At 48.3% G+C, this 26,754-nt stretch overlaps 1 protein-coding gene across 1 annotated transcript in view; it reads right to left on the bottom strand.

The window, feature by feature from the left end:
* Positions 1 to 26,754, bottom strand: part of GRIK4 (glutamate ionotropic receptor kainate type subunit 4) — a 363,160-nt gene that overhangs the window by 156,912 nt on the left and 179,494 nt on the right. Inside the window, exons 3-5 of the mRNA XM_003418197.3 lie at positions 23,103 to 23,200; positions 18,559 to 18,724; positions 3,466 to 3,644 (exon numbers count right to left, since the gene is read on the bottom strand). Coding sequence (XP_003418245.2) covers positions 3,466 to 3,644; positions 18,559 to 18,724; positions 23,103 to 23,200 — 443 coding nt within the window. The remainder of the gene's footprint in view (positions 1 to 3,465; positions 3,645 to 18,558; positions 18,725 to 23,102; positions 23,201 to 26,754) is intronic.

The raw sequence follows: 26,754 nt of genomic DNA on the forward strand, positions 1-26,754 counted from the left end.
CTTTTGTCTGATCCTTGTACCCGTCATAAATATCCCTAACCAACCTTCGCTGCCACTGTGCCCGGCTTTGAGTGTGACAGGTGCTACAGAAACTGACAAGGAGATCAGTGAATAATGAGCCCAGCTCTCCCCAGGGCCTGCAGCCCTCCTGACGGTCTTCTAGATTTTCATAATGTATCCTGCAGCCCCGGGGCCACCAGGAAACCATTTTTGTCATGACTATTGAGTGCATGGGGGAGAAACAAGACCAAGGATGATTACCTTTTTCTCTCACATGGTCTTTAGCTCCCAAGGAACTCAAATAAGTTCGTGAGCATCCTTGTAGAAACCCTCACAGGCTCCTAGCAGGACATGCTGAGGGTAACTACATCACCATCATTCAAAGGGGTAACTGAAGTGCAGGAGGGCTTAGTGAGTGGGGCAAGGTCATGCTGAGACTGGCAATGGAGCACAGGGCCTCTTATCTGGAGCCTCCTCTTCCTCTACGCAAAGGTACATTTCCTCCTGCATGTCCAAGGGGATGGTAGGGCCTGATGACCCCCTCCCCACACAAACAGATACTCACACTGTCCATATGATAGTGCTGCTGCCTCCTGCCCCCGCTAGAGGAGGCTCCCCTTCCAGGAGGCTCACTCCCTTACAACATGGTCCCGCTGGCTAGAGGAATGGGCTGGGGTGGGGCGTGGGGCTGGGAGAGGGCATAGTCAGATGGTTAAAACCCATTTTGTGAAATCTGCTGTCCTAAAGATGAAAGACAAGAGATCCTTGGTTTTTAAGACCTGAATTCTGGGTAAACATGGAGTTTGTTGCCAGAACAGCCGCTCAATAAAGTACAGGATTACTCTGCAAATCCCCCTGAAATCAAGAGACAGCAGAGTGCTGCAAAGCTCTGTGGGCCAGGCTCACATACACACAGCTCGAGTCTCCCAGAAGCTCCCTGTGCGCTCTGCTCACATGGCCTTCCCATACGATGCCCATCCTCTCGGGGCCCCAAAAGGCCCTGCTGGCACCCCCTAGCCGGGAGGAGTATGGAGCCCTGGGGAAGCATGAAGATCTCCTGGGGCCACTAGAAAATCAAAACTGGAAAAAAGACAGAAAGAGTCTCCCTGAGCCTCACTGGACACTGGTCAGCTTGGCTCCAAGGTCATGGGGGTTGAGGCCAATAGGTGATCTCTGGAAAGCTGGCCACTGGCCACCCAGCTGAACCATTTGTGAATCGTAATCATTAGAGGCTGTGTTTCCTTCAAAAGGGTAGCCACTGGAAGCATTTTTAATGAAAATGCCCAGTACTGGCAAGATCGCTGTAAGGCAGGCACGCCTATATGCTGCTGGTGGGAGTGTGAACTACTACAGCTTTTCTAGAAGGCAACTGGAAAAATCAGATCAAAATCCTTGAAAGCACGCACACTTCTAACTCAGTAATTCCATTTCTAGAAATTTATGTAAGAAAATATTCATGAATGTGCATAAAGATTTATGTTTGAAGGCGTGCATCGCAGCAGTATTTATTACAGCAGAAGACTGGAAATGGCTGGTATCACCAACAATACAGAGATGGTTAAATAAATTATGGTACATCCTTATGATAGGAAATGATGCAGCCATTAAAACGGTATTTGCAGAAAAATATTTAACGACACGGGAAAATGCAAGGCATATAATTAAGTGAAAAAAGCAGGTGACAGAAGAACATGGAAAGTATGACGGTAATTTTGGAAAAGAAAACATGTCCGTAAAGACAGAAGAGACAGACACCAAAATTTAATAGTGGTTATCTTCTGGGTGATGGGCTTATAAATGATTTTCATTTTCTTCTATGTACTTTTCTGTATTTTCCAAAATTTCAAGAATGACCTTGTAGTCATATTATTAAAAAATAATAATAAAGCCCAGGCTTCTATGCTGGAAGCCATGGAAATATTCCAGCTGGGGGTGTCTGGGCTCCAGCTACTGCACAGGGAATTGTGTGCTCTGACCTGTCGTCCACGAGGGGGCTGGGAGCACATCTATCTCCCAAGCTGAGGCTCTTACTTCCTGCTCCCCAACTTCCCAGAGGAGGACCCCTCACCTCAGCCTGTCTCTCTGCTCCCTTGAAACATAGAGGAGCTTTTCCATCCTTGATGCCTTCATTTATCATAGTCCCAGACATGAGAGAGGAAATAAAAAAGCAAGGGAGAAACTGTGTGTTTGTGAAGGAGACAGAAAGAGAAGGATGGGTGTACGCATGCACACAGACAGACATGGCTTTGGAGCTGTGGAAAATCACTATAGCAACGGGCTGAAGGGACAGCCCTCAGTACTAAGAGAACTCATTCAAATCTCTTATTAACTCTGAGACAAAAAGTAGCTCGGGAGAGGGCTCAGAGGGAGAGGAAGAGACAATCATCCCAGTGTCTGCCGGGCTCCGCACAGCTTGGCAGAGGTTAACGAGGTGCCTTGCTCCCCCACTGGGAGATGGCAGGTTGTGTTTGAATGTGTAATTAAAATAGCATTACAGCAACCATAGCTCTTAACCACTACGCCACCAGGGTTTCCAAAATGGCATCAGAAAAGGCCAATGGGCTGGAGAGGCTGGGGGTTGTCAAAGGCATGGAGGAGCCAGGAATCAGGGTCCACTCTAACTGAGGTTGCACGCCTAGCCCAGTCACCAGCCCAGGAATTGTTGCAGGCGGCTGCAAGGCTGCCCACTGTTTCTAGCTATTTGTCGAGGCAGGGCCCCCAGGTACCTGACTTCTCTCTCTCTCTCTCTCTGTCTAGCTTCCACACATGTGTATCCTCACTCAGGGCTGGCACTCTGCCTCTCTGTATTTGGAGGGGTAGGGGTGGGTGAAACTGCCTGGGAGATCAGACTCAGGCTGAGTTCTGCTATGTACAGGGCTGGGCCTTGGATACACACATAATCTTACAGTCTCAGTTTTTTCACCTGTAAAGTGAAGATATCATACCTACCTCACATAGTCGTTGAGAGGATTACATTGGAAAATTACATGGAAGCACTTTGTAAACCACTGTATACCATATAAGGATTATACACGGGGCACATAATCAGCAATGCACACTGGTGTAACTGTCCTAGTTGTCAAAATACAGAAATACTTCTATACTGCTTGACAAATAGCCTCTGCCAGGAGCCCCCAAGCACCCCGCCCCACCACCCTAGCCCCTCTTAGGAACCGAGGGACCTCTCCAAGAGCCCCTGTCCAGGTTAAGGTTTGGCCAGTGTTTAAGTCGGTTGGTGCCCTGCTGCACCAGGTGTTAAATACCATGATCCTGCTTTCTCCTTTAAGCTTTCAGGAATCACACGTTGAACTTGAAGTATAGAGACAGGTTTGTCAATGGGTTCAGCACATAGCCCCTCAGGCCAAGCACAGGAGAACACCCAGGCTAGGAGGGACTCCAGGAGGGAGGATGGGTAGAGAAGGGTCATCTCTGGTGCCCATCAGCCCCGCCCAGCCTGGCTCGCACCTTGAGGAGGATGGTGTGGGACATGGAGGCGTTGGCGTGGATGATGATGGTGGCTGTCTTGTCATCCCGGATCTCCTTGAGGAGTGGGGTGGGGTCCCGGGTGTCGTCCAGCATCCGGACTGAGAGTGTGTCCTTGGAGATAAGGAATTGCCGGAGCAGCTTCTCTAGGTTTAAAAGGCCTGGAGGGGGAGAGAGGATGAAGCCCCTGAGGATCTGAGGTCTGCCTTAGGAGTCGCTGGGGCAAAAATGGGATGAGTAAAGGCTGGAGGCAGGGGTCACGGGCCTGACTCCGATTCTGGTGCTAAGTCGCTGCACCGCATCCTAAGCAAGTCTCTCAACTTTTATGGGTTTCACCATCCCATCCAAAATAAACAGAAATCTCCTCAGCTCCCATGGCCTCCCCCACTCCCTCCTGGAACGTTCTTTAAACTGAAAAGGAAGCTTCCGCGGGTTGTGTAAGAGACCATGAAGCCTGGGTTTCTTTCTCCAACTTGGCCATTTACTCCCCGTGTGCTCGGCCTTAGTTTCTCCCTCCGTGAAAGGAGAATCGTCACAGAGGCCAGCTCGTAGGGCTGTTGTGAGGACTGAGTGAGGTAGCATGCCAAGTGCTTAGCCCTGTGCGATACACATAGTAAATTCTCATTCTGACATCAATCTCCATAAAAGCCTTCGTGCCTGTCTTGGAGGTGGGGGAGCAGTTCCCTCAAGATCACAAGGACCAGAAAACAGGTCTAGCAAAAACCCTTTGAACTCCTCAAAGCATAGTGGCTACATTCAGACAAGGTATTACTATGATTATAAAAGAAAAGGCTTTGAACTGCACTCCAACAGGCAACAATATGGGGTCCAGAAGAAAATGGAAAACTGATTGCGAGCAAAGGGCTCTCTCTCCCCCCAAGAGCTATCTGCTGCCTAAGGAGTGATGGTAGGAGGAGGGGCTCCAGAATGATATCGCTGAGACAAAAGAGTCTCAATTTTACTTTTCTGTGGAAAGGCAGGACAGAAGGGTGTGTGTGTGTGTGTGTGTGTGTGTGTGTGAGAGAGAGAGAGAGATAGTGTGGTGGGGGTGTATACGTGCGTGCCTGAGTGTATGTCTGAATGTATGTGAGTGTGTTTGCACATGACTGTGTATGTGTGTGAGTGTGTGAGAGAGAGTGTGTGCACCGGTGTGTTGGGGGAGGGGTTTCCTGCCAAAGCAGTGGTCTCAATTCCCATTAAAAGAGACATGTAGGCATTTGCTCCCAAAAGCAACAAGCAAGAGCAACATGTATTGAACTCTTTTTGTATTCCAACAGAGTGTTAAAATGTTACCTGGTTTATCTCATTAAATCCTCACAACAGTCCTATGAGATCTGACAATCCCACAGGATGGAGGGGAACGTGAGGCTGGGAGAGGATGAGTCACTCACCAGACACTAGTGTCTACACACTGGATTGTGGGGAAGGGGTAGTTTTCTAACCAGTCAAAGGTCCCAGTGCTGCTGGTTTCTGTACCGGCTAAGGGGACATCTGAAATCAAATTTGAGGATGTCCTGAATACAACCCCCAAAGACTCCTCCCCGCCAAGATTACTCCCCCTCGTGACCCTCGGGAATCAAAAGGCCACACACATTCAAAAGTGCTGTTGAAGAGCATCTCGTCTACCTCCCTCATTTTGTAGCAATGTGACATGACTTGCCCAGCCACACAGGAACACGGTGACATAGCTGGGACCCCAGCTCCTATTTTCTGACCCCCACCCAACCTTCCTCCCATGAGACCAGGCTGCCTTTTAGGGCAAAACACACCTGGAGATAGCAGGCACACCCTCCAGGAGGAGCTCAGGGACATGCTTCTGGGGACTCAAGGGAAAGAAAGCCTACACTTCGTGTGTGCTTCGTAACAAGAAGGAAAAGGGGGCAGGACTGGAGCCTGAGGCCTGGCACGATGGAGACAGGAACTCTGGGAAGGTGTTGCCAGCCTCTCTCCTGCCATCAGGTCCTGAGAAGGCTTTCCAGGTTGCTGGAAGGCCATGGCAGGGAGGGGAGATTCCCTGGGAGGGTCTATTATTTATAAGCGGGCTTCAGAAGCAGCCCAGCCATGTAAGCCACGACATTGGCTGGCCTTTCCTCTTTCTGTGTAGGGCCCCCCTTGGAGACTTGCAAAGATCCACAGCTATCTGGGAGGCAGCCCTAAGCTCCTCACAGTTCCTCATTACCGGCCTCCAAAAAGAATTTCAATGCCTGGGCACCTCTTGCCAGCCCAAACAAGATCTGGATCCAAGCTTAGGGCCAGCCCTCACTGGCTATGTGACCTTCAGAAGTCACCTAACCTCTCTGAGTCTCCCTTCTTCATCTGTAAAATCGGTATAAAAAGGTGAGAACTCAATGAGATCCTATATGAAAGTCCACAGTGACCTGGAAAGCGCCACAGGCATGTTCCTTCTCTTGTGTTTATCACCACAGGAGCTCAAAGGCTTTTGGCATGCAGAATAGAGCGAGCGAAGTCCAAGTCTGTACAACCAGCACTCAGCCGGTATGTCCTAAGTGTTAGCACTGTGCTAACAAGACACTAGGAAAAGAGGAGGGGCCAGATATAATCGCTGTCCTCCAGGAACTTGTAGCCGGGCGACTTCCAGCTAAGTCTATAACCAAGCTCAAGCCACATCCCTATTTTGTTTAGTAAGGAGCCCTGTCGGTGCAATGGTCAAGTTATTGACTGCTAACCGAAAGGTCAAGGGTTCGAACCCACCAGCCACTCTGAGGAAGAAAAGATCAGGAGATCTGCTCCCGTAAAGATTACAGCCTAGGAAACCCAATGCGGGCAGTTCTACTCTGTGTTATACGGTCACTATGAGCCGGAATCAACTCAACAGCACACAACAACAATATCTTGTTTAGTGGCCTAAATTAATCTGGTCTCTTTTGGGGCCCTCACATCGCCCAATATGTAAAATGGAGAGGAGAGTCACTGCATCTTCCTGAGAGACAATGTGAAAAGCAAAATTCCATCTGGATAAAGGTAAGAGCTCCTGACCCGAAAGACACTGTAACAAGGAGTAGGGGAGGCTATAGAGTCGCAAACTCCTAGAGTCTCAGCCATCTCCTTGGCTCGAGGCAAGCTCTGCCTGGGCAAATTATGGAAAAAGGGACCTCCTCAGTGGGTGAGGGACACCGGAGCTGGAGATGGTGAACAGGGGAGAGGTGGCAGAGGCAGACCCCACAGGTCCAGGCATGGCGACACCAAGAATCTCTGGAGCCCAGCTAGGACAGAGGCCAAATCCCCGGGGCTGCTCCAACAGGCAATGACATTCACTGCTGAGATGGGGTGCTTGGGGGATGACAACAGCATTACGTATAGCATGGTGCTACCTGGCAAAGACAGCCCAGGAGCCCCTTATTCCTTGAAAATTGGCAGACACGCTGAGCTCCCTGGAAAAAGAGCCCCCCTCCAGATGTCAGATGACAATTCTGGGGAACCTGCTCCACAGTCCCCAGCATCCCCCACCACCCTATCCCTTGGTGTGCTCTGCTGCCCTTTAAGCAACGAAGGACCATCACTCCTCCAGCTCATCCCATACACTTCCTGTGTTTGTTGAGGGCGTGGGGGGCCAGGAGAGGGGAGGGGCGGCAAGTCCTTGGAATTTTCAAGTTTCATGCCCGGAATCACTTATCAGTTAGTCATTCTTTTTCCAAACCTCCACAGCACCTGGTGCAGCAAAAAGAGCACAAGGACTAGACATGAAGCCCAGCCAGGTCAGTGCAGGAGGCTCGCCCAGCCCTGCTGTGCTCAGTGTCCCTTATTGGAAAATTGGGGGTCATTAGGGTGTCAAGCAAGGAGAACAGAGTCACCTAGACGGTGCTTAACAAATCAGGTCTCCCACTCATTCCCTCCCCTTCACACCCTAAATGTCCCTCACCACATCTCAGCTCTCTAGGTGTCACCCACTTCACTTTTCCCAAACCCTGACAGGACTTATTATCCAATCCACATACGGAGCTCTTGGTTACAAATCATATAAAATATTTGATTGCATGTGTGTGTGTGTGTGTGTACACATACAAATATACACAACGACAGTTGCTGAGTTGATTTCAACTCACTGAGACCCCCTTGTGTGTCAGAGCAGACCCAAGCTCCATAGGGTTTTCAATGGTTAGTTTTTCTGCAAGTAGATCACCAGGCCTTTCTTCCAAGGTACCTCTGGGTGGACTTCAGCTGCGAACTTTTTGGCTAGCGGCTGAGCGCTTAACTGCTTGTGCTACTCAGTGACATTACATAGTATGTATGCATATACATAATTATGTCACAGTGATGGGTATTTATTTTTAAAAAAAAAATTTTTTTACTAACTAGTAATTAAACTCCTAGAGCTCAGTGATTCTACCTCAAACCAGTGTGGGGCATGTTGCACAGGACCTGCTGGACTGGACTGGAGCACTGTCAAGGGAAAACAGAGACTAAGTCCTAAGGCCTTGGTAGCAGCAGTGCCAGGCCGAGGGAACTGACACAATGTCACTAAGGGACAGATGAAGGAAGGGGCTGCCTAGCCTGGAGAGCAGGAGCCTCAGGGGGCTATTGCAGCTGTCTTCTAGAGTGAGAAGGGCTGCAGAAAGCAGATTTGCTCTTGGCAGCCTCCAAGAATAAACCTAGAAACAATAAATGGGTGGAAGTTACAGGGAGACAGACTTCAGCTCAATTTAAGAAAGAACCTTCTGTTGGAACTATCTGAAGGTGCAGCAGGATGCACCATGAGGTAGTGAGTCCCCCATCATTGGAGGTAGTCGAGGAAAGACTTAAGTCCCTCTTGAGGACTATTGTAGAGAGAATGAAACCAGTGCATGAGAAGTCAAACTAGAAGAACTATGATGTCTTCCTGGCCCAGAGATTATCTAATTCTATAAATCAGAAAGAGGATACTTTTTTATTCTAGGCACTAGAAGGAATCTAAAGAGAAAGCGTGGTTTAGTTACACTAGGAGTATTAGGAGTTACTACTCAGCCAGTAGGAGAAATGAGGTCTTGATACATGTTACAGTATGGATGGAGCTGGAAGACATTATGCTGAACAAAATAAGCCAATCACAAAAGGACATATATTGTATAACCACATTTATATAAAAAGACAAGAAAAGGCAAATATATAGAGACCAAAGGTTATTAGTGGTTACCAGGGGTGGGAGGAAGGCGAAAAAGGGGTTAACAGTAATGGAAAAATTGCACTGATTAAGGGCAGGGCTGCGCAGCCGCTTATTATAATTGCTGTCAGTAAGTTGTTCACTGTGAAAGTTGAATTGGCCAAAGTTATGTGATATATTATAACAACAACAACAAAAAGGGTAGTTGCTGAGGCTGCTTATACACAACCAAATACCTCTGGGATTTGGCTGCTTGGTTTGGAGGTTTACGGTCATGGTGTCTTGGGACATCCCAGTGAATCTGCTTAGTAACGAGTTTAGTGCTTCTGTTCTACCTCCTAGTTCGTTGTGTAGTGCCTGGGGTCTTAAAAGCTTGCAAGTGGCCATCCAAGGCACAACAATTGTTCTCTATTTATCTGGAGCACAGAGAAAAAAGGAGAGCCAGGAATAGGAGGAGGATGTGGAGTGCGTGGCTAATTGCCTCCATGAACAACTGCCTCCTTTGCCATGAGGCCAGAAGACTGGACGGTGCCTGGCTACTGTTACTGACATTTTGATCAAAGATTCTATAGAAGAAGGTCAATCAAAAGGGGGAAAATGCAGAGGAGAATTTTAAATTCTCATGGGCTCTAGACTTTCTGGAGCCATGAGGCTGGATGAACCCCTGAAACTATTGCACTGAGATAATCTCTAAACCTTAAACCAAAAACATCCCCTAAAGTCTTCTTAAAACCGAACAATAGTTTAGCTTAACTAGCAAAAAAGGTCTGTCTTGAACATTGTGCTCTTTAAAGAACTATCTATATGAATCAAACTGACAACAGTAAATGGAAAGACTAGGTAGGAACCTTGGCGGGGCATGAGTTTATGTTAATGAGGGAGGAACGACTCAGTAAAGGAGGGGGACAATGGCTGCACAACTCAAAGAATATAATCTATTAATCAATAAATTGTACCTGTAGAAACTGTTGAATTGGTGTATGTTTTGCTGTGTATATGCTCAATAACAACAAAATAAATAAAATTTAGAAGAAAAAAAAATCATCTGATCCTTTGGGAACAAAAAAGCTTATTAGGAGTTTGTTTCAGTCCAGTTTGGCATTTTCCATTTACCATAGGCAGTTGCCACCAGACGGGTAAAAAGCTGCTCTCCTCCCAGTCCCCCTCCTCAACCTCCATTCCAGCCTTCCTCTCTTGCTCGACCCTTGGCCCAGCAGGGGGCCTGTCTGCCAAGTCTAAGGCTGAGAGGGACCTCGGGAACCTATTAGTCTCACTCAGGAGGCAGCAGGATGGATCGATGAGAGACTCAGCAGGCCAGCTGTTCTGGGAAGAGGAGAGAGGCTGGCTCTGGAACAGGAAGGTGGGGTGCCAGGAGGGCTGGGAAGAGGATGGAGAGGCTGTGAAAGGCATAGCCAGGGTTGGACATAGCTGCAAGTCAGGGACACGGACACCTAAGTGATGAGTCTGCAGGGGACACAGAAAACCCTTGTATCAAAAATAAAATAAAGAAAACACCCCTTCAGTCTGCCTGCTCCTTCTTCCACTGCCGGTTCCCTTGGCTTAAGGCTCTGGTCTTGGAAAATGCTAATCTTCCCAGGTGGGGCAGCACTTTTCAATCTTGTGGGGGGCACTGCAGAGAATGGTGGGAGGGATTTAATGAGATGATAGGAGTTCAGCACTGTGCGTAGTGCCCTCAACCTCCTTACTCTTAATTCCCCTTCCCTACCAGGCACCTTCAGTCTCAGGGCACACTCCGGCTAGACAGAGAGAGGATGACTGTCCAAGACATCACCAGGCAAGGAAGGGGCGGAGAACAGGGAACTGCAGTGCTTGAAAGATGTATTTCATCTGTTGCTCAATCTTGTCCCATCCCACACCTGGGCTCGGCCTCAGGAACAGGCAGGAGGGGCAAGATGAGGGCGGCAGAGGAGAGGGATAGAGGAGCAGGCCAAGGCACTCACTGACGAGAGGACCGTCTTCCTGCCTGCCTGGCTTGGCCATCAAGACTGTCACCTGCTATGATGGCGCCTCTGCTTCAAGCAGCCTCCTCTCTTCAGGGTGTCTGTCACCAGCTTCGGCCTCAGCTATGGAGGCCCAGTGAGCACCCCTAACCTGACAATAGCCTTCAGTGTTTGCTAAGCTCCTTCACTTGCACAGTTGATCCAACCCACATGACTGCCCTGGGAGGTAGCTATTATTAATCCCTGTGTAACAGAAAAAATAGCAGAGGCAAGAGAAGCTCAGTGATGAAGCTGAGGCCAACTGGACTGAGCCAGCATAAACCCAGGCTTTAGACCTGATTTCAAACTGATTCACCATTCAGGTTGGCACAGAAAGGCTTCAGTCTCCTGTAAAATAGGTACGGTGGTCCCTGGGTTCTGGCTCTTTCAGTGTCAGAAGGGGAGGTAATAGGAACCACGTGACCTTGAACACAATGTAATTTCTCTTTTCTACATGTATACAATGAGAATACTCATAGAGCCCACCTTATATGGTTATCATGAGATTTAAATGAGATAATTTGAAATTTAAAGGAGATAATACAAAAATCAAGGAGCCCTGGTGGTGCAGTGGCTAAAGTGTTCAGCTGCTAACCAAAAGGTCAGCGGTTTGAACTCACCAGCTGCTCTGCGAGAGGATTCCAGTCTGCTTCCATAAAGATTTACAGCCTTGGAAACCCTATGGGGCAGTTCTACTCTGTCCTATAGGGTGAATCAAGATCATTTCAACAGCAACGAATGCAAAATCCTTAGCACAATGTTTGGCACATATTAAGTGCTCAGTAAATGGTTAATTGTGTATCATAAAGAACAAAAGGCCTCCCATAGAGCCTCCTAGGGGTGGCATGGGGAAGGCCCACTACTGACCCCCATAAAAAAAACATGCAGTTGTCGCCTGGTAAATTCCAACTCTTGGTGACCCATGTGTGCAGAGTAGAAATGCATTCTGCAGAGTTTTCAAGGCTAACTGATCTTTCGGAAGCAGATTGCCTTTCTTCCAAGGTTTCTCTGAGTGGGTTCGAACTGCCAAGCTTTTGATTAGTCGTCAAGCACTTAACCCTTTGCGCCACCCAGGGACTTCTATTACTTTCATACAGGGCCCTGGTTCTCATTCCCTACTCCCTACCCTCTTCCTCTCACCATAACCTACTGCCAGCACCCAGTCTTGCAGAATGTGGTAACAGTAATTAAATGTGTATCATGCTCTGGGCCCACTTTCCACCCCATTACCCTGAGAGGTATGATTACACTCATCTTTAGCCTGAGAAGGAAACTCAGGCTCAGAGCTGTGGAGTGACCCACTTAACATCACACATAAGCAGTGGAGCTACTTGGTTTGACTCCACACAGTTCTCTGTTCATGGCACCATCCTGTCTTTCTCTTTGGCAGCACTTCCTCCCCAGGAGCAGGGACCACCTCAGGATCAGAGTCTGCTCCTCTCCAACAACCTGGACTGGGTTTAGTGACCACAGGACTAATGGCAGAGCCGAACATCACCTCACCTCACCTCATCTCGCTGTGCTCCATATCCTGACCTAAAAACCAAACCCAGTGCCATCGACTCAATTCCAACTCAAGTGACCCTATAGGACAAAGGAGAACTGTCCCAAAGGTTTTCCAAAGAGCCGCTGGTGGATTCGAACCGCCAACCTTTTGGTTAACAGCCAAGCCCTTAAAACCACTGCACCACCAGGGCTACAGGTCCTGGCCTGGCCTCGTTTAAATGGGATTTGAGGAAGGAAGGAAGAAATGGAAAACCTGGGTGCGCCAAGAATTTCCTAGGTGTGGATATTGAGTTACGCACTCTGTATATGTCATCCTAGGTAATGTCCTCAGCCATCCTGGGAGGCAGGTCTCATTATCCTCATTTTAGAGACCAGAAAATGGGCTGAAAAGAGGCTGTCACTTTTCTAAGAACACACAGGTAGTAAATAAGTAGTGAGAGATACAGAGACACAGGACACATAACAACAACAACAAAAAATACTTAGAAAGAAACACCAAAAAGAAGGATTATTTGAGCCAGATACAAAGATGCCAGGGAAACACAGAGCATACTACGCTCATGACCACAAGGAATCTGGGTCCCTCCCGAGGGTCTCAACAGGTAGCTCTGTGGCAGGGCAGGGTGATCTTATCAAACTGGCCTCAGAGGTCCCAGCTCTCCTTGGAATTCCCCAAATAGCCAACGTCCCCTTGCTCTAAGGGGTGAACGGGACAGCCCCGCCTGAGCCCCTTACCACATCTCCGCCCCTGCCTCATCAGAACTGGGTACTTGCAAATCAGTAATTGTGATTTTTTTCCCATTAAAGAAAAGTAATTTAACCCTCAATACATCTCTATTTAATCCAAAGCCTGCTTATTAAAAATCTACTTCGGGGAAGAAGCAGAACAAGTAGCATGATTCCCTGTGGAATGATCATAGTTATGCCTCATTTTGACGACTGGAAAATAGAATTAGATTCTGTTCCTAATTCCACTTGCAGTGTCTCTCAGCTCTGCACCATAAGGAAGATGGAAGTATCTCCTCCCGAGCGCTGAGCTGTATCTCACTTCAGACCCTCATTTTCTCATCCTTTGATTAGATTTTTAATCCTCTTTGCCCCGAACCTCTCCTCTTCTGTCCCATCTTCCTTCCCCTGGCTTGGGTAGGTGGGGAGCGCCGTCATTCAACAGCCTAGATGGATGAGTTTTCCAAGTAGCGGTGGCATTGTATAGCTGATAAGACCCGCCCTGGCTGCCGGCTGGCCCTCTCCTACACCTGGGCAGCCTCATCCTCTCCAGGCCTTGTCTGTACTCAGCCACCCTACGCCCTTGCTCCAGGAAGGAAGGTGATGCTCTGCTCTAGAGATCCCTGTCCTGTGACACTGTGCCTGCCAGCTGGAGCCCTCACTCTGTCTCCAGATGCTGCTCTGAGGCTGTCCCTGTAGACCAGGGGGATGTAAGGGGCCATGGAGGAGGAAGCACCAGGTTGAGAGGCAAGGAGCCTGAGTTAGAGTGTTGGCTTTACCATGTATCCACTGTGTGACCTTCAGCAAGTCCCAAGACTCCTTTTCTAGGCTTTAGGATGACTGGGGGAGGAGGATAAAAATGTGAAAACATACTGAAAGTGCTTTGCAATCTGTATGGAACTGTCTGAAGGTCAAAGAATGTCATAATTGCAATAAAAGGAGCCCTGGGCTGGGAGGCAACAGTGCCTAACATAGCACTCAGCACATAGGAGACGGTCAACAAACATGTGAGCAACTCATTTTCCAAACCCCAGTAAGAGTTGAAGAAGAGGAAAAAGGGACCAGCCTATAAGCAAGAAGGACTGTGGCTAGACACAAGAAAGAACTTCCTGTCAGGGTGTGAGACATTACACCAGCACTGAGGAAGATGGCAGGATCATCTTTGCCTGCAGATATTTGTAGCCTGTCCTCTGCCCCTCAACGCCCTCTGTATGTGCGGGGACGCTCTAGTTCACTACTGCTTGAGGGGAGAATCCTTGATTCCATTACACCCTTCCATAGTGCAAGGATGGCCACATGGTGGAACTCAGCAATTCCCAATTGTGTTCCACAAAATACCAGTGTCCTGTGGAGTATAAAAATGGCATCCTCCAGGGTTTCAGGGCTGTGATGGTTAAGGTTGTGTGTCAACTTGGCTGGGCCATGATTCTCAGTGGTTTGGCAGTTATGATGTAATTTGGCAGTTATGTAATGATGTAAGCACCTCCATGATGAGATCTGCTATGAGCAGCCAACCAGCTGAAAGGGAGTTTCCTTGGGGGTATGGCCTGCCTCCAGTATATAAACAGATGGTCCAGCAAGACTCTCACTCTGGATCCTGCATCTGGCTCAACATCATCTGCCTTCTGGTTCTTGGGACTTGAACTAGCAGCTTACCTGCCGATCTTGGGATCCATCAGCCTCACAGCCTGTAAGGAGTGTGAGGGATCCATCAGCCTCACAGCCTGCAAGGAGTGTGAGGGATCCATCAGCCTCACAGCCTGCGGCTACGTGAGTCAGGAGAAGCCTCCAGCCTCATGCCTGACCCACAGACTTGGGACTTGCCAGCCTCTACAATTCATGAGCAATTTCCTCAAGATCAATCTCTTTCCATACACACACACACACACACACACGCACACGCACGCGCGCGCGCGCTTCACTGGTTTCGCCTCTCTACAGCCTAAGACGACGGCCAAACCTATGCGGGTAATGATGAGATAAATACAGGTAGTCCTGGACTTACGATGGGTTACCGTTCTGACGATGCTGTCGTAAGTCAGTTCTGATATAAGTTGAATACCTCATTTTTTTTTTTTTTTTTTTAGTTTTCATTACTATTGCCTTTTATTATCAGTATCTTTATTGATCCAATCTTTACTTGTCTTTGGGAGTTGGAAACATTACATATAAACTGACAGATATATTTTAACACTGTATGCAGTATGTATTACTAATGGTAAGATATGCAAAAAAACAGACCTAAGCGTGGTTTGGTGTAACCAGAATACGCCATAAGTCAGGGACTACCTACCGCTGTTTTAGCTACTGCATATCTCAGAATGTCCATGTTATTGTGTTGGGAATGTCCACGAGGGAGAAATAGAATGAAGTATTATCCAAACTTCTTATTTTCTGCCACAGAGCTCTTTGTCTATGTGGCACTTATCATCTAAAGCAGCACAACTGGATAGAGCTTCCTGTGATGAAGGAAATGTTCTATATCAGTGCTGTTCAATATAGTAGTCACTCCCACATTGTAGCTATTGAGCACTTGAGATATGGCCAGAAAGACTGGGAAATGAATTTATTTTGTTTACTCTTAATTAATTCAAATTTAAATTTAAGTAGCCACATGTGGCTTGTGGCTACTGTGTTGGTCAGCACAGCTCAAGAGGAGCCCAGTTGGAGAAATCCTGGTATAATGGTGAAGGTGTACTGGACAGTGATCCAGGAAACCTGGGTTCAAATCCCAGCTCTCCCACTTACTAATTATGGGACTAGGCAAGTTAAGTTACTTTTGAGCCTCAGTTCCCTTTTCTGTAATTAAGGGGGATAGACTCTTTGTTCACTGAGCTCTTACCAACCCCACTCCACGGAACTCCTGCCTGAGAACTCCGGCATATCCTAATTCCCTGAGTCCAGCCTCATCATTCTACTGTCTGCATTGCTTAATGTACACAGACTCTGCTACATCCTTGAGAACAAACACTGTATATCATTCTTCTCTTCTCTCTCACACAAAGCCTAGCCCAGTGCCTGGCCCACTAAATGCTTGTGGACTGAGTGACTGAAGAACTGGTAAAGCCTAGCTCAGTGCCTGGCTCACTAAATGCCTGTGGACTGAGTGACTGAAGAACTGGCAAAGCCTAGCCCAGTGCCTGGCCCACTAAATGCCTGTGGACTGAGTGACTGAAGAACTGGTAAAGCCTAGGCCACTGCCTGGCTCACTAAATGCCCGTGGACTGAGCAAATGAAGAACTGGTAAAGCCTAGCCCACTGCCTGGCTCACTAAATGCCTGTGCACTGAGCGACTGAAGAACTGGTAAAGCCTAGCCCAGTGCCTGGCTCACTAAATGCCTGTGGACTGAGTGACTGAAGAACCGGTAAAGCCTAGCCCAGTGCCTGGCTCACTAAATGCCTGTGGACTGAGTGACTGAAGAACCAGTAAAGCCTAGCCCAGTGCCTGGCTCACTAAATGCCTGTGCACTGAGCGACTGAAGAACTGGTAAAGCCTAGCCCAGTGCCTGGCTCACTAAATGCCTGTGGACTGAGTGACTGAAGAACCGGTAAAGCCTAGCCCAGTGCCTGGTTCACTAAATGCCTGTGGACTGAGTAAGTGAAGAACAGGTGTGCTCTTGTACACATCCAACTTGCTGGTTCTTATCGGGACCTGTCCATTGAAAATGGTGTGGAGTCAACTTTCTTTCTCCAAGTCTGACAGTGTCCAGCTTCTCTGGTCAAATTCCAGTTTTTCGACTCCTATGTTCTTTTTCATGTACTCCAAGCCAATTGCTCCCCCGAAGGCAGACCCATGATTAGAACCACCTTTCCTCTGAGGACATTCCTCTGTGGAGAGACCTCCCAGGGCTCTCGATTGACACAGGACCAAGGCCACATCCCCTCCCTGCCTCTCAACAGGCTCCACACCCTTCCCTGAGCCTCTCTTTCCAGCTTTAACCAATACAAGCTCTATGTTCCTACTGACTTCTCTTAGTCAGACCATCTAGATCTCCGCTCCCCTCCCCTTCTCCTCATCTGGTATGCCCTCTTTTCTATGTTTATTGAAATCTTTCATCCTTCAAGGTTCATCTCATGTCCCACCCTGATCCCAAAGCCTAGTCGTACTACGTACTTGACACTTGGCATAACCTACTCTGTGCTTTCTCATACTGACAGCTTTTACTGCTGTCTGCAGCACAGGGGCCACTGCTCCTTCACGTTCACTAGAGAGCTCTGGAAGGAGCTCTGAACTTGTAGTGAGAAGACTTCAGGCTCTCTTACATTATGCGACCCTGGGCAAGTCATTTCCCAGAGTCTGAGTCTCAATTTCCTCATCTATAACATGGGGAATTCCAATACACCCAAACTCACTGAGTTGCTGTAAACATTAAAGAAAGTATGTAAAAGCATACATAGCTACCAAAACCAAACCCAACCCACTGCCATCGAGTCAATTCCAACTCATAGTGACCCTACAGGACAGAATAGAACTGCCCCATTCAGTTTCCAAGGAGCGCCTGGTGGATCAAACTGCCAACCTTTTGGTTAGCAGCTGTAGCTCTTAACCACTACACCACCAGGGTTTCCATATATAGGTAAACTCGTTGCCATCGAGTCGATTCCCACTCAGAGCAACCATACAGGACAGAGTAGAACTGCTCCATAGGGTTTCCAAGGAGCGCCTGGTGGATTTGAACTGCCGACCTTTTGGTTAGCAGCCGTACTTATTTACCACTATGCCACCAGGATTTCCATACATAGCTAGGACTCGGTTATTTTGTTTCTTGGGTAACACACAATAATTAATAAATATGTGTTGAGTAAATTAATGTGGAGGCAGTCAGGTACGAAGGTCTAGTAAAGTAGGTTATTCTGACCCTTGACAGTGAGGTGGCTTTTGTTTTCCAGTGCGGTAGGGGCTACAGGGTTGAAGAGGGGCTTAAGAAGGCAGATCAGTTCTGAGAAGCCATAGAAAGGGACACTGATTGCAGATGGCATATCTTTGACAATGCAGCGCCCAAAGACGCAGGTAAGTGTGTGGGCAGGTAAGCCGTGCCGGACCCAGGTGCCTGGGGCTCAGGCACTGGGCCCCAGCGGCAGCCAGTGGCCAGCATCTGCCTGTCCATGTGTGAGTACACAGCTGCCACCGGGAGCACACAAATGCACATATTTGCTGGAAGGTGCTGGCTTAAATTAGCTAAATCTCATGAACACTAAATTTTTGTCACAAATTGTCTGAGAGTCAGAGAAAATACATTTCCAAAACCTGCATTTACAAAAAAATGCTTTTTGAGGTATTGACCTTGGACCTTGTTCCATTAGCAAAATGCGCTCTCTGGAGGAAGAAGCTCTTCAACCCATCAAGTACAAATGCAGCCAATTTGATTTTTTCCCCTCTCTCTCTTTTTTTGTGTCTCCTTAACAATGAGGCTGAAAATGTGGGAACTGAGTTTGCAAATGCAAAAAGGCTTGGAGGTTGGTCAATCTTCCTGCAACCCAGTTCTCTGCTCTGTCCATGACCAGCGAGTCCTGGCAAAGGGTGGTCCTGGACCACTCTCTCTCACACCCACACCAGCACAAACAAATATATAGAACAATCACACAAGGACACACACAAATGCCTGAACCATTAGTTACCGACCCACACGATGTGAAGGAGCCCTCCCCTTCCTGGTGTGTCTTCAGCCAGGGAGACAGGGAACCAGTGTCCAAATCCACTAGACTGGTCCATGTGAAGGCAGAACTCAATCCGGGGGCACTTACATTCTGCTTTGGCACAGATGAGGCAGGCAGTGGTGCAGTTGAAGAAGTTCAGGATGCCGGCTACAGCCACGCTGATGTCGGTGTTGCTGGGGTGGAGGTTTAGGGTTGTGAATCTCTGGAACTGGAACTTTACAAACTCCTCAGGGGCCACTTTGAAATGAGGGACCTGGGAGGAGGAGCAAAAATGGGCAGCAGGGAAGATCCAGGATGGGAGAGAGAGAAAAAGCGAGGAATAAGACAAAGCTACAGAGGATGGATTCCTTCAAGACCTTTGCCACACACACACCCTGTCTCTGCGGAAGGCAGAGCTTGCAGGCCCAGGGTGCCCAATCCATGGGAGGAAGACAAGACGATATCCCCGACAGCGCCGAAGAGAGGAAGGCCCAGGACCACAGCCCTGCATAATGCGCTCCGGGCCGCGAGCTGGTGCCTGTCCTTCTGAGATGGTATGATAATAGACCTTTATTCTCAGTGGAGCTGTCTACTGCTGGGCAGGGGGACAGATGACTCTTAAAGGGATAATTCTTATCATATTTTGTTTGTAGTGAATAAATCAGAGCAGAGATGGCTGGAAGACAGAAACAGTGCCCTGGGGACTAAGAGAGGAGTCCCATCATTCCAGCCCAACCAACAGGTGTACAAACCAGCTCCCAACTAACTTTTGGGGGTGAATTCTGGAGCAAGAAGGAAGGCAGGGGTAGCGTTCACCAAAAAGACGCATATGGAGGAGACAGCATCACAAGCTGAGAAGCCACCTAGAGAGCCTCAGGTGGAGCCAGGTAAATAAATACCTGCTTTGGCTTCACTTTGGCTTCATTAGGACACTGTCAGATTCCCTCTGCGTCTATCACTGACATTTCTGGGAGGCACTGCCCCTGCCTTCTGCCTTTCTTCTCCCAGGAAGAGAAATTAACAGGCTGCAAATGGCAGCCAAGGCTATTCAGTAGGTAATAGGAAAGTTAAAATGTAATAAGCCCCTATCCACCTTAATTTTGTTCTGTCACCCTCATCCCTGGTACCTGGAGCCAAGAGAGCTGAAGCCTACCTGGTGCTTCTATCAGAGGTAGATGAGGCAGAAACCTCAGCCCTAGTCCTCAGGTAGGGCCTCCTTATGGGAATGCCAACTTGCAGAAAGTGTGGTAATGATGTTAAAGCAAGTAAGATTTCAGATAGGCAGCAGGAAGAACTTCCTGATGAGGATTTGGCTGGCTTCTAGAACGGGCTATTCAGACATAATTTTAGGAGTTCTCTTTGCCTGGACTGGCTCAGAGGCTATCTTGCCAGGAGCCTGGGAAGATGCTGAGATGGTCTCTGTAGGATTTTGCTACCTCATCCTTCTAAAACTCTGGGAGAAGTTAGGCAGATACCAAGGCTCCTCTGAGAATGGGGTGAAAGCAGAAGTTAGGGAGAAAACCCAAACTCACCTAGGATTAACTCTTGAGCATTAGAAAGACAGCAACCAGTATTTTCCAGCAGAGACTAAAAACTGCAGAACTGGGGAGAACCTAGTGAATTACAAGGACTCTGAAGTGTAAAGTTGACCTGGGGTGTGTCGTGTCATAAAGACTCTTCCATCCCTCGTGTATTTTGCAGTCTATAACATTTGTCTAAAAGGAGTAATGTGTTGGAAATAAAAGTGGACACGAAGGGGCAAGATGGAGGCAATGGCTGGGCAGGGGAAGGGTGGGCTGGCTAATTTACACATCTGAGCATCACTGACCAAAGCCCTCCCTGTGTGGCCATCCAGTCTACCAGGTTCCATTCGCAGCTAACTCACCCCCCAGTGAGTGTGGTAACCTTAGGGATACCCTTGAATCTACAGATCAAGGGTATCGCTAAGGACTTGGGAAGGTGAAGAACAAATGCGTTTTGGAATCCACAGACTTGAGTTTGCATCCAGATTCTGTGGTGTGACTTGGGGCAAACCACGTAACTTATCTAAGCTTTATAAAAATGGAGATAAGAACAGGTGCTTCTGAGAGCTTTGGGAGGGCAAAATGAGCTACCGAGTATGAAGGATGCCACAGCTCAGTACCTAATATGTAACAAGTGCTCAGACAATGCCTTTTCTCTTTTTCTTCCCCTTTCTCCCAATATCTAGGTGCTCCCCCAAAAAATCCTGCAGCTGTCTGTACATGGGGTGAGGGTTGAGGGGCCTCTTCAGGAAGAGGGCACTGATGGGGGTTGTCCAGCATAGCTTGCCATCTTGAAGCCTGCTAGGGAAGCAGCCACTGTTCCGATGGGCCTAACCCAATCCTATCGAATCTTTCTCTAGGATAAAGATCAATTCATAACTGATTTGCAAGTGCAAATGTATCCCAGGAAGTCATCAGCAGGGCTGGTGAGGGGAACCAAGAGAGGCAGGCAGAATGGAGGGGAGAGCACCTAAGCAGAAAGCAGCCAGCCACTAGGGCTTCTACAATGTTAGCAGCATTTAAAGGAATGAGCTCCTTGGTGAGAACTCCGTCTCTTTTCCCTGGAGCTGGAGGGAATCAGTGTAAGGCAGTTCAGCTTCATAAAATATTAAAAGAAACGCATAATCCGGACAGAGAGGAACAGTTGCTCAGAAAGGAACAGGCAAAGGAGGGGTAACTGTCTGGCCATTCCCTGGACAGGGCTGCTGTCTGACTGGTCAGTGATGGCACAGAGAGCAGGCTGGGAGAAGACAGGGAGGCCCTGTGAGTCAGGATCTGCACCTCCAGCCCAAAATGCCAAACAGGGTTAAGGGATGCCTTGGCTGAGAGAAAATATCCACTGAGTCCCAAAGGAACCGCATTTTGCAATGGGATTGGGGGAAGGATTGTAAGGGACAGAGAAGAATGGGTGGAGGGGGAGGGAGAGGGGAGAAAAGAAAAGGAGAGAGCTGAAAGGAGAAAACAGGAGCTGAGGTCTTGGCAACCTCACTCGGTGAAGATCAGAGCCACTGCTGAAATAACAGCCTGCCACAGATTTGAGCTTTTACCTGGAGCATGGCAAGGAAGATTTAAATTAAACATCAGGTCTCACTTCCTGGGGCCAAGGCCTGCGAGACGAGATGGTGGAACGGCCTGCAGAGGGACAGACGTTTCTTTTTGGCCCAGGTTGGTTCAAGAGTCATCTTTCTGGACACCTGATGGCATTGGGGGTGGGAAGTTGTCAATGTGACAAGAAGGCTCAGAGGGCTCAGCCTACAGGCAAGGGCCCATCTACCAAGGAGCAAGACCAACTGTGGGGCTAGGGCTACGAGGCTCAATGACACTTAAAATTTGCAAATCACAATTCTGCAAGTGGGCTCATAAAATAAGGAGCACAGATATTCTTCCCAAAGCCTCAAGGACACACCAAGCCCTCCGATCATAAAAGAAAGTAGAGGCATCAAGGGGGTAGGTTCCCAGGAGGGCCTGGAGTAGGAAGTGACCATCTGCATTCCACTGTCTCTGCAGGGACTGGGGAGGCATCCAGCCTGTCCTGCAGTGTAGGGTGTCCCATCTTATTTCTGACTCTTTCTAAAGCTAAAGCTTCTGGAGGGCAGAGCCTCCAGGTCTCCAGAGACAGTGGAAGATTGATCCTTCCTTCCTCTGCCCATCTCCCCCTCTCCCATAGTCTCACCACCTTGCTTCATCTACCCCCTAAAGGACCTGGCTTAAAGGCCCTTGGGATGGAGCCTCCAGGCCCTCCAGGGACAGTGGAAGATTGATCTTTCCTTCCTCTGCCCATCTCCCCCTCTCCCATAGTCTCACCACCTTGCTCCATCTGCCCCCTAAGGACCTGGCTTAAAGGCCCTTGGGATGGAGAGGGGTTAAGAGGTCATGTTCTTACTGTCTACCAGGGGCACATCTAAAGGAGGATTGATTGATTCCAGTGGAGGATTAGGAAAGATTCCAACAATGGACAGAATCTCTGAAGTTCTTTTTGTTTCTCCAGGGAAAAAGGAAGTGGAGAGTTGGAGGAACAGGAAGTGGGCTATGACTCCAAAACTGGGGCCGTGCCATTTTTAATCTCCCATGGATCTAGAACAAGAGGAAATGGACTCAACTCTTTAAAATCCCAGGTGTGGTTACAGGAAGCACATGAAAAAGGATTTACTGATTGAAGAAGTAAATACTGGAATTAAAAATAAAAATAGCTTTTCTAGAGAACTTACAGAGCTTTTCAAACTTTATTTTAGCAATAAAACTTCCCCTTCCCCCAAAGGTACTCTTCCCCAGAGCACCAATACATAAACAGATCACCAAGGAGCTACTCATGTGGACTTGAGTGTGGGAGCTCAGACTTCTGCCCTCTTGGGCATCCCCCTGACTACCACCCTCCTCTGTCCTCTCCCTCTACCACCACTGCCACCAAAGAGGCCACTGGAGGCACCACCACAGCACTTAAGACTCAGAGGAGAAGTTTCTCCATTCAAACAACTTGGAGCAACAAATGGCCAACAAATTATTTGCACTGACGTTGTTTTTAAGAACACCATCCCAGCTTTGATGGGCTCTTCCATCAATGACCTACTTGTGCCCTTGGGCACAGGCTTCCAACTGGCAGATATTCCCCCAACCCGGCCCAGCACTCACCTCCTTCTCCCCACAGATGTTGCTGATGATGGAGCTGGAGGCAGGGCTGGAGGATGGTCCCAGGACAGCAACCACTCCCTTGGGGAGGATCTGACACACTGCAGCAGACGAGGGAGGCGGTGGTGGAGGGAGGCGGTGGTGGAGGGAGGCGGTGGTGGAGGGAGGCGGTGGTGGAGGGAGGCGGTGGTGGAGGGAGGCGGTGGTGGAGGGAGGCGGTGGTGGAGGGAGGCGGTGGTGGAGGGAGGCGGTGGTGGAGGGAGGCGGTGGTGGAGGGAGGCGGTGGTGGAACATCGGAGAAGAAAAGGAAACAAGGTACTCATTAGATTTGGCTTGGGACAGCTCTCCTGCCTTGGCTGTGGCCTTGAGCCCTATAATCTTCATGCTTGCCCTCTCCTCAACCTTTCCGAACCCAGGGCCTCTCCTTCTCCCTGGGACTACTCGATTCCAGGACAGTTTTATTAGAGTTTATGGAAGATATTAAATGAGGAAATGATCTGGGTTATGACAACATACGGCCACAGCCAACAGGGCATATAAATTGTCTGGGCTGTCATGGAAGGACAGAGGCTAATGGGAGGAACCACAGATTCCATCCTATGGCCTGGCCAGCAGTGTGGGTGCAGGGAGCTGGGCATGGCTGCTCTCTGTGGCTGAGGGTCGGCCCATTGGTCCCCACAATAGAAAGAAATGGAGCCTGAGGAGCAGGGGTGGAATCAAGGGCAGTTTACCCAATAGGCAAGGTAAACACGGTGCTTATCTTGCTTCCCAATTCATCTGTAGTGAACAATTTCACACTTTTTCCCCACATCAAAGATTCTGCTTCTGGTATGGCTGGCATTTGTCTCTCTCCCAACCCCACAGCACCTTCCTACAGAATCAAAGCCTCTTTTCAAAGTTACAATCCCTGATGGGTGGATGACCCAGTAAGTAAGGTAAACACGGGCTTACTTAAACCCATGTGAAATTGTTCACAACACGTTAGTACATAAGCACAAATAGGCCTGTGCTTACCTTGCTTATTGGATTATCTGCCCCTGAGTGCCATCCTCCCGTTCACCTCCCCAGCCTGTCAAACTGGCTTCCCTGCTTTCCTGACTGTGATGGCGAATTTTATGTCCTATCTTGGCTAGGCTATGGTGTCCAGCTGGTCAAACACTAATCTAGTTGCTGTTAGGTAGTCACGTGATTAAATCAGTTGGCCTCAAGTAAAGCAGATTACCTTCCAAAGTGTGGGCGGGCCTCAGTCGATCAGCTGAAGCCCTTAAGAGTAAAGAGGGAGTCTCCCCACGGTATGTTCTGCCTCCAGACTACAAATAGAAAACTTGCCAGAACGTCACTCTTCACTCGTCCTGTCATCTGATCTATGGGTGTGGGGACACAGGACTGTAGGGAATCTCTAGCCTGTCTCCTGATCTTCAGACTGACCAACCAGCATGGGCTTTGACCTTGTGCTTCCTCAGCTCAGCAGGCCTCCTCCTCCTCCTCACCTGTCAAGGATTACCTCAAATGTCATCGTCTTCTTTAGACCTTCCTGGCCTCCTTAGCTGGAACTGACAACCTTCGCCTGGGCTGCAAGGCCAGCGGTGTGTGATTCTATTATAAGATACTTGTAAATGTGTCTGTTTCAGTTTATTCTTGAGAGGTTTCCCCTCTCACTAGATTTCAAACCCCTTAAGGGCTGGAGCTGAGCCATTTTTATCTCTAAATCCCCACTTTTTACTTCCTCAGTGTCCAACACAATGTTTTCTAGACAGTAGGTGCCCAGTTGATATTTGTCGAATGGATGAGTAAATGAATGCAACATGTGGTCAGAAGAGATGGAGAGAATGTAACAGTTAAAAATTCTAGAGACTAAGAAAGGGAGAAAAAAGGTGAAACCTAGAAAGAGGAAGCACGAGATAACTCTCAGCACACACACTGCAACATCAGGACCAAGGAGAGCCCTCAGAACATGCATCAAGGTTCCTAGTGGCACTACGTGGAGTCCTCTGCAAAACTCAAAGCTTAGCTCCAGACACATCTCCCTCCTAATCACATCAAGAGTCAGGAAGAGCCATTTCTCAGGTCCCTAAACTGAGGTTAAGTGGTAGTACACGGCTCATTGTTGAGTCAGCTGCAAGGCCTGCCCTGCAACCGGAATGCTCTTTCTCCCAATTTAGAGTCTTAAGCCTGGGTCAACAAGGCCACGTGATCACCTTAAGGGGGCACAGGTGGCAAGGAAGAACAATTTACCATATAAACTGCATATCAGCTCCGTCTTCTCTCAACCTGTAGTTCAGGCAGGAATTTGCAATATCCTGGGATCTCAGCAGATTGAGAGGCTACAGGTAGAGGGAGCCTAAAGGGGGCTCATCAATACTGTCAGAACAGTCCCCAGTGGCAGAGTAGCAATGACTCAGCTTTACCTTTGAAAAGTGCTCTTCAAAGTTCAAGCTATTTCTATAAGAGTTATCTCATGGGAGCCTCAGCCAAGTTAATGCATATTGCCTGCTGGGTGCTTCGTAAAAGTTCATTATCCCATCATCCGCCTCAGAAAACCAGAATAAATAAAGTAAAATAAATCAGTTGCTGCCACATCTATTCCGATTCATATGTTTTTCAAGCCTATGACCTTTTGGAAGCAGATTGCCAGGTCTTTTTTCTGAAGTGCCTCTGGGTGGGTTTGAACAGCCAACCTTTCACTTAACCATTTATACCACGCAAGGACTCCTCAACAGCCTCAGAGGTGGGTCTTATTTCCTGATCTGACCAACAAGGAGATAGCATCTTAGAGATGTTAAATAACTTGCCTAACTCCACACCCGTAAAAAAATGGCCAGATCCTGTATTTGTGTTCAAGTCTCTTGACCCTCTGTTCAGTGTTCATTCTCCTCTCTTGCAGCCTCCTGTTTTGTCTGCACTACTCCACAGCCACCTTTTTGCTCATCTCCCTACAGCTGGGGTCCCCTCCTCCTCCACCCAACCCTGTCCTACTGAATCTGATTTCTCCAAGGTCACTGGTGGCCTCTCATCAGTTCTCAGTGTACTCTCTTCTTGCACCATCTGATGTTGCTGATTGCCTTGTTCTTTTGAATCTCACAACACCCTCCAATTCTGATTCTCACCCAGTTCTCTGACCCTTCTTTCTCACTTTCTTTGCTGACTCTTCTTCCTTGCCCCACCCACTAAATGCAAGTTAACGAAACACCACACTCTCACTGGGCAATCTCACCCTTGCCTGTGGCAACCACTCTCATTTCAGATGACCCTACACTCTCTGATCCATGTCGTGGATTACAAAATCAAGCATCCAACCAGTTGCTGGACATCACCACGGGGACTTCCCTCTGGAATCCCAACGCACCCTGGGTACGGCAGAGAGGCAGGTAGCACAACCTTTAAAAACACCGACTCTGATTAAAGTCGGTCTGGGTTTGAGTTCCAGCTGTCATTTACTAGCCATGAGACCTTGCTTAAGCTACCTCTCTGGGCTTGTGTCTTCTTCTGTAAAACTAGAATACTGACAACACCTCTCTCATAGGGTTGTTGTGAGAATTCAAGTGAGTTAATACATATGCTTAGAATGGAGCCTAATGGGCATAGCTGTTCTTATTGTTATGCCCTGTATGTACTTTTTCATATACAACCTGACTCAATCTTTAAACTTCTTTGA

Source organism: Loxodonta africana, chromosome 15, assembly GCF_030014295.1.
Source record: "Loxodonta africana isolate mLoxAfr1 chromosome 15, mLoxAfr1.hap2, whole genome shotgun sequence".
Classification (NCBI taxonomy): Eukaryota; Metazoa; Chordata; class Mammalia; order Proboscidea; family Elephantidae; genus Loxodonta; species Loxodonta africana.